Source organism: Bidens hawaiensis, unplaced genomic scaffold (genome assembly GCF_021521415.1).
Source record: "Bidens hawaiensis isolate Kalapana, Puna unplaced genomic scaffold, B.hawaiensis_p1.1 tig00011311_1, whole genome shotgun sequence".
In the NCBI taxonomy this organism is placed as follows: Eukaryota; Viridiplantae; Streptophyta; class Magnoliopsida; order Asterales; family Asteraceae; genus Bidens; species Bidens hawaiensis.
The window spans coordinates 36,389-45,145 of NW_027491882.1; the positions used below are offsets into that span (position 1 = coordinate 36,389).

Sequence of the window (8,757 nt, forward strand, 5' to 3'; positions counted from 1 at the left end):
CTCCGGTGTAATTCGACTACCGACGACGGTGAAAACTCCGAGAGTGCTTAACCAGTACTCAACCTCATTTTTATGGTTCTAAATTTCTTTTTCCTTTTTCTTTTTTTTTACGGGCATTTTTTATGGTTTAACATTAATTAATTTAAGCGAAAAGAAAAAACAAAAACAAAATTTTTCTCTTTCACACTACCAATAAAATTCCTAAACTAGAAGCTTTTTTTGCTTTTTTTTTATGCAAGTAAACCAAATGTGACTCAAAATTTTTGTAACTTTTATAAAGACCCCGTATAAAACCGTCAGAGCCTGACACATTTTGGTTCTATTGGTTAGCGAAATCCATCTGCATGAACCCAAATGTGTCAGCTTCGACAGTTTTGTATGGGACTTTTATAAAAGTTTCAAAAATTTTGGGTCAAATTTGATCTCTCTCTACAAAATGACTGTTTTAAGAATTTTCTCATATTTTTTTTCCTTTTGAACAAATGTAGGGCATTGACTACATGCTTGTGTGTGATAAAGCGTTGGAGGGAACCCATGATTCGAGTGCCCGACCCCAAAGAGGTTATTAGCACTTTATGTTCAGCTGCCATCCCAGGAGGTAAACTCACCCGAATATCATCACTAACTGTGAATCAAACCTGGAACTAACATCCCCTGGTCTCATAACTAACTCGTTGGAGTCTTACCAATTGAGTTCAAGGAACGTATTTATAAGTTTTAATAATGTATATTATCATGTTTATAATATTATGTTAATACAATGTTGTATAGTCAATATAAAAAACTGTTATAGGTTACAAACTTTCATATGGCTTGCGCATGATATTTTGTTAAGGTCACATTTAATGTGTATTTTTTCCAAACTATTTTACAATAAAATACTGTCATCATTATATAATGTATATTTGTTTTTCCTTAATATATAACCCTCATCAAAATAAAGATGGCGTTTCATTTAAGAATGTTTTTACAATGACTAATATTCAGTTTGAACAATTAACTCCATAACTTTCAGTCATTACAATGTAAAACATACATTTAAAACGTTTAACTCCATATATCAATTTTTCTTTCACCTTAGTTTGACGCATTTCAACTTACAATAAGTTCTCAAAAAGAAGAATACAACCACGTTAAATGGATGCATACTAAGTTGGTAAAGATGTGATTTTTTGGTAATTGATTCGACTGGTTAGTCGTCCTGGCCAATTTTTAAAATACACAAGAAATTTGGTCTATGTAATTCTTAAGATAAACTAATGGATTTTTACAAAAGTAATATGCACTTATTAGAAACGATAATCATCAAATAACCATGATTTGATAGAGGTATATGATACATTAGGAATCAAGTGAACAAGTGTTTCGTCAATAATCTAAATTAGTAATTGAAAGAAAGGATACCCGTGATTATATTAAGAAAATAAAAACAAACTTTTATAATCAAGATAATAATTTATTAGTACGCATGGTGAGTAGGTAGGTATATAACTCGACGCGGACATCACCTTATCTTCTTCCTTTCACTCAACCACCACCGCCCAATCCTTCAGTACCCAGGGCGGCGCGTGATGGACACCTTCCACTCCAAACTCCACTACTACCTAGTCACCCACCCAACAATCACCAACTTCGAGTGGAAGCCCAACCACACATGGGGTGCCTCACCTCTCTTCCTCACCACCACCCTCTCAACCTACCTCCTCCTCACCTTCACCCTCCGCCACGTCACCATCCCCACCATCACTCCCACCGTCCTCCGCCTCATCTCAGCCCTCCACAACCTTATCCTCCTCACCCTCTCTTTAATCATGGCCGTCGGATGCTCCCTTTCCACCATCTCCCAAATGCCCACCCACCGTTGGATCTTCTGCTTCCCTAATCCCACCCCTCCACGTGGCCCTGTCTTCTTCTGGGCCCACATCTTCTACTTCTCAAAACTTGTCGAATTCATTGATACCCTTTTAATCATTCTCAGTGGGAGTAATCGACGGCTGTCGTTCCTCCACGTGTACCATCATTCTGTAGTGGTTGTCATGTGCTATGTCTGGTTGTCTACCTCGCAGTCTTTGTTACCCGTGGCGCTTGTTACCAATGCCTCTGTTCATGTGCTAATGTACGCTTATTATTTGTTGTGTGCGCTTGGGTGGAGGCCCTGGTGGAAGGTGTTGGTGACTAACTGTCAGATTGTTCAGTTTGTGTTTAGCTTCTTGGTGTCGGGTTTGATGTTGTATTACCATCTTACCGGGTCGGGTTGCTCCGGGTTTGAGGGCTGGTGTTTTAATGCGGTTTTTAATGCTTCTCTTTTGGCCCTTTTTGTTAACTTTCATTTTAAGAATTACGCTAAAAAGAATAAGGCAAAAGAATTGTAAAACAATGCACACCTGCTAATGTGGATGACCAATTTATCAATAAACTTACAATTTATGGTTTTGATCGTTTGTTCAAAGTTTTGTTGTGGTTAAGGTTATGTTTGATACTTTGATGGTACCGAAGTCTTTGTGATTTGGTTACTTCACTTTAATCATAGTATAGTTACATTGTGTTCAGTTGTATGTGATGGCTCAAATGAACCAAATGTATGGCCTCCTTGTAACTGATCGGGGCAATCCCTTATGTTTAAAGTCAAAATTAAAACAAATCAAGAAACTTAAAAGGGGTTAGTTGGCCAAAATGGAAAAATGTTACAAGCGTTTGGTGAACTTTGGTTAAGACGAGACATGGTGCTAAAACTTGGGGCACTACTTGTGTCAATTTCCAAACATTGTGTTACCGGCTTGCTAACGGCTAAATTGGGAATTAGGGTTAGATTCAATCGTTTTGGTTACTTGTTCATTCTTATAAACAGTTCCAGTTCGTTGTCGATGATGATAATAATAATAATAATAAATTCGTTTAATGTGTTCAATTGTGTCAATTATTGGTGTTAATTCGTAACATCCCTCCCATCATGGGCCTAACAATAAAACAAGGTGTTTGTCAATGTCATACATTTAAACTTAAAAAATGGAGTTACCTAATACATATCTTATTCCATTGTCATATATATTTTTTTAACAACCAATTTGGATCACCGACGTGCAATTGATCCACCCGATCATTTTCATTCCAACCTCACGAGGAAACTCACTTATATGTGGGAAAACTCCCTAGCCCAACTTGAGCCTCCTATTTATTATTTTATTTTATTTGTCTAAAGTAAGACTTGAACCAAAAACCTCTTATTTTAAATTGAAGTCTTTGGGTGCCTCACTTTAACTAATTGAAGCCTTGGTCCGGGTATGACACTCGTCATCACCAATTATCCTGCTCTTGAATCTAACATCCTGATTTCATCCTCTATGCTTTAATAGACTAATTTCGAACGTTTTGAAAAGAGAAGAGATGACGAACAATATACAGGAGAAAGACAGGATTAACCAAGGTTGTTCGAAGATGGACCTTTTGGTGAAAAGAAGGTATATGAATAAGAGGAAGATATGTTTTTTTTTTAAGTGAGAACCAAGAAGGCAAAGTTAAGAGTCAAGACTACATGGCCACGCTTAATCAAAGCTTTTGGGTATAGCATTACGGGGTCGGGTCAACCCGGTGAAGTGTGGCGCGTGGGAAATGAGACATCCTTCTGAAATCAGTAATCACCGTCGGCTACTACTCAATACTCATTGCTGTTATACCTTCACTTTCACTCCAACACCCACCATACACAAACACAACAACACACGACCAAACCAAATCCCTCGATCCCCTCTTCCTCTCTCCACACCATGAATCCCGCACGCATTTCAAATCTCTGGTTCACACCCTCTCTACTCTCACTATTCCTATTCTTATCCATTCACTCCACCGACGCCTCCATCCACGTGTACGATCGAGATCCGTTCCGAGAAGTCGGAAACGCTTACCTCGTCTCCGGCGGCAGCGAAGGCCTCGCCGCATCTCGCGTCACCACTCCGCTCCCTCACCATTCTCCCTCCGCCACCGCCAATGACGGCCGTTCCTTTATCGGGTGATTATTATCCATCCAGATCTGATGTCGCATTGGCTCAATTTTCATTATAATTTTATTATGTTTTGATTGTTTGATTACATGTAGGTTTGGCATGGTTTTAGTACACATCACACTGACTTTGAATTTGAATTAATTAGCTTAATATTAACTAGGTTTAATACAGAGTTATGTGTTGATAGTGTAGATGGAGAGTGGAATATCATTATATTAATAATAAAATGAGATAATGTATTGGCTTTTGTAGTCTATGGTTGCACCTTTCTTAGATCTCTCAAATACTACTATCTGTTTTATAGATCATATGATCATTGATCTCTTATAATTTGGGATGATTTAATCTTCGTATTCAGAATGATGTGATCGTTTGAGGATGTGAAATCTAAACTTCACAGTTCTCTGAACATTGCTAATACTAACTTATGTGGTGGTACCGGTAGTGTAGATGAAGAGTGTAATAGTATTAAAAGGGAGCTGATATATTGTCTTTTGTAGTCCATAGTTGCAGCTTTCTTGGATCCTTCAAATATTACTATCTGTTTTATAGATCAGTGCAAAGAAAATGGTGTGCTCAGGTTTTGAAAATTAGGCGTTTGAAGTGTGATCATTGATCTCTTATGATTTGGGATTGTTAGTGGATGGTTAGGGTAAGAAGCTTAAACTATCTGAAGAGAGTTTCAACTTTTAAAACATTCATATAGAAAGATATATTGTCTAAAAGACAAAATTAAGTTACTAATAGATTAAATATTAAGCTTGAGTTTAACTTTGTAAAGGCACAATATTTTGCTCACATGACATTTTTATGTGTTGCAACCCTTTAAAAATCTGTTTTTGCGGAAATGCAAACATGTGTAGGTTTCAGAACATCACATTTAGGAGGACTGAAGCAGCTGCATCCAAGTATTCAAAAACAGAGCGCCGCACTGGATTAGTACAAGTTATCATTTTCGAGGCTGCTGACCGTGATAACATTGGTGGGTCCCCTTATGGTGGGCAAAGATCTATTTGTTGCACCCCTGATTTAGCTAAAGTGGAAGGTTGTAAACAAGGTGAAGTTATTAGAATACCTTCTGCAAGGGACCCTAAGCGGCCCACCACAGCTAATGTCTATTTTCGTGGAAAATCTTTAACTGCACAGTTAAAATCCACAGAGGCTTACATCACGAAAACAGGGATGTACAATTTGTTCTTCATATCATGTGATCCAAACCTCAAAGGGATGACTTTAAGTGGTCAAACTGTATGGAAGAACCCTGATGGTTACTTACCTGGAAGAATGGCCCCTTTAAAGAAGTTTTATGTAATCATGTCGATTGCATATGCCCTGCTTTGTATTGCTTGGTTTTCACAATATGTGAAGTTTTGGGATGATGTTTTGCAGCTTCAACATTGCATAAGTTTTGTAGTTGCTATCGGGTTGTTTGAAATGATACTTTGGTATTTTGACTATGCGTATTTTAACAACACGGGAGTAAGGCCCGCTGCAGTTACAACATGGGTTGTGACAGTGGGAGCTATAAGGAGAACTGTTTCACGGTTACTTATATTGTGTGTATCTATGGGTTATGGTGTCGTGCGTCCTACACTTGGTGGACTTACTACAAAAGTTATGCTTATTGGAGTAACTTATTTTTTATCAACCGAGTTGTTGAACATTACTGAAAATGTAGGGACCATAAGTGACATAGCTGGAAGAGCAAGGGTTATTCTTGTACTTCCTAATGCTTTGTTGGATGCGTTTTTGATCATGTGGATTTTCACTTCACTTTCAAAGACACTCACACAGCTGCAGGTTATGCTTTGATGAGTTGATTTATTACATCATTACAAGTGTCTTAATACTACTGTATAAAATATTAGTATTAATATTTGATTTGTGCAGGCAAAAAGGAGTTCTGTTAAGTTGGATACATACAGGAAGTTTTCAAATGCATTATTAATCACAGTTGTTCTTTCGGTTGTTTGGATTGGATATGAGGTATGCATTTCACATATACTTTAATTTATATACATTTAAAATACCCTGATAAGATGAAAACTATTGCATCATGATCTTGATAAGTGATTTGTTCCTGCAGGTGTATTTTAAAGCAACGGATCCTTTCAACGAGAGGTGGCAAAGTGGGTGGATTATCACTTCATTTTGGGACATTCTCGCATTTGCATTGCTTTGTGTCATCTGCTATTTGTGGACCCCATCACAGAGTTCTCAAAGGTAAATCAGAATTATTATTAGTTGGAAAATGATACACATAGCCCTGTTATATGAAACAGGTCAATTCAGGTTGAATTGTCAAACAGTATAAATGAAATTGGTAAAATGAGTTGAATTTGTTGAAGGGTCAAAAGTCATTAACATGTGTAAAAATGCTTTCACTGTCATAAATCTTTTATTTGAAAGAAAATATATGATTACTATAAAAGTACCTACAATAATATTTATTATAATAATTTCTAAAAACTAAAAAAGAAAATAAAAAACGGACAAGCCTGAGTTGACCAATTTTGACTTGCACACTATGTTTTCATATCCGGACCAGTTATCTAACTGTCCTCTTACTGGTTCACAGGTCGGATGATGTCATAAATAATTTAAAAGTTTTAAAATTCATGCATATAATTTAAAAGAAAATATAAAATTGCTTATCTTTTGGATATTAATCACAGTTGTTCTTTCGGTTGTTTGGATTGGATATGAGGTATGCATTTCACATATACTTTAATTTATATACATTTAAAATACCCTGATAAGATGAAAACTATTGCATCATGATCTTGATAAGTGATTTGTTCCTGCAGGTGTATTTTAAAGCAACGGATCCTTTCAACGAGAGGTGGCAAAGTGGGTGGATTATCACTTCATTTTGGGACATTCTCGCATTTGCATTGCTTTGTGTCATCTGCTATTTGTGGACCCCATCACAGAGTTCTCAAAGGTAAATCAGAATTATTATTAGTTGGAAAATGATACACATAGCCCTGTTATATGAAACAGGTCAATTCAGGTTGAATTGTCAAACAGTATAAATGAAATTGGTAAAATGAGTTGAATTTGTTGAAGGGTCAAAAGTCATTAACATGTGTAAAAATGCTTTCACTGTCATAAATCTTTTATTTGAAAGAAAATATATGATTACTATAAAAGTACCTACAATAATATTTATTATAATAATTTCTAAAAACTAAAAAAGAAAATAAAAAACGGACAAGCCTGAGTTGACCAATTTTGACTTGCACACTATGTTTTCATATCCGGACCAGTTATCTAACTGTCCTCTTACTGGTTCACAGGTCGGATGATGTCATAAATAATTTAAAAGTTTTAAAATTCATGCATATAATTTAAAAGAAAATATAAAATTGCTTATCTTTTGGTGTGGATTTGCAAATGTTAATAAAATATAAAGCCTTAAATAAACAAAATACGGAGCTTGAACTAGTAAATCAGTAAATGAGACTTTGTAAGGAAAAAAGTGAAGATATTTGAAATCCAGCCGGTTTATTTAAGGCTCAAATAGGATCAACTGGACCGGTTATATATTCGGTTCGTGGTCCAATCGGTCTGGTCCGGTTCTAAAAATGTTGCTTGCGCATAAAAGTATCCTTCTTTGACCGGGTATGTACTGACACTATGAAACAGATATGCATATTCAGAAGAGAGAGATGAAGATTCTGATGAAGAAACCGAAGCACTTAACAGCGGATCCCCCAAAGGCGACATCAGTTTAGTTAAGCAGGAAAGACGAGAGAAAAACGGTCATAACACGGACGACTTTGACTTAGATGATGATGAAGATGACGCAGAAGGCAAGAGAGAGTAGTCTTCTAAATTGCATTCATTTGTTGTAAACAATAGCAGCCATTGCAAGCTTCTGTACAGATTTTATCTCAAAAACAAGGAAGCATCCTACTTTGGACACAGAGAGAAAAGAATGCAACATAGTTTTGATGTTGAAGTTGAATTTATTGTAACAAAGAGTGACTGTATGTTTTTGAACATTATGTGTTTTGTCAGTTAGTTGTTTGCTAATATGATTTGATTTTCTAGTGAACTATCAACCAATCGTCTTGTCTCATATTCTTTGTGGTCATGATTATAACACGAGTGTCGTTACCGACAAGACATTCACGAGGCATGTAGTAACGGTTTTTAATAGGTTATATAAGCTTAATAAGTTTAAACAAAATCATCTGATTGTGATATGGTCTATTGTGAATAATCTACCCATTTGTAAACTGTGACTCTATCTAGGACTCTATTTAGTCATGTTATGCACACAACTTGTTCCCAGAGGACCCAAACCTAGTAGAAACATAATACTCATCTAATCTTAGTCGCCGCCACAGATGTTTTGCCACATGCCACCTCTCATCTTACTGTACTAGACGTTTGAAACCTTAGCCACCACCGTAGTATGCTTCTAACAAATATATGCCATCCTAGTCGGTCACAACAGTCACTAGAAAGGCTAGCCACCACCATATACCCGCTTCTCGTCATCACTGGTTCACAAACAGCAGACACACAATCGGGTTCATCTTCAACCTGTGAAATTGCGAGAAACTCACACAAAAACCACCGTCCCACTCAACTCGCTGAAAAGTCAACTTGTCATACTTCATTATAAACCGCTAAAAAAACTAGTCAATACTTCACTATAAATCATTAAAAAGATTTATCATACTTCACTATGAATCGTTACAACTTACAATGTTATAGTAAACTTGAATTTCATTGAACAATAAGA

At 36.4% G+C, this 8,757-nt stretch overlaps 2 protein-coding genes across 2 annotated transcripts; both read left to right on the forward strand.

The window, feature by feature from the left end:
* Positions 1-1,485: 1,485 nt before the first annotated feature.
* On the forward strand, positions 1,486-2,372 carry LOC143537714 (fatty acid elongase 3-like). Its single transcript, XM_077031421.1, has one exon. It carries the CDS (start codon positions 1,572-1,574, stop codon positions 2,370-2,372), a length of 801 nt encoding a protein of 266 aa, XP_076887536.1. The 5' UTR covers positions 1,486-1,571.
* Positions 2,373-3,736: 1,364 nt separating this feature from the next.
* On the forward strand, positions 3,737-8,133 carry LOC143537715 (uncharacterized). Its single transcript, XM_077031422.1, has 5 exons — positions 3,737-4,006; positions 4,865-5,801; positions 5,892-5,987; positions 6,088-6,224; positions 7,650-8,133. The coding sequence occupies exons 1-5, from the start codon at positions 3,765-3,767 to the stop codon at positions 7,828-7,830; spliced, it is 1,593 nt and encodes a 530-aa protein (XP_076887537.1). The 5' UTR covers positions 3,737-3,764; the 3' UTR covers positions 7,831-8,133.
* Positions 8,134-8,757: the final 624 nt, after the last annotated feature.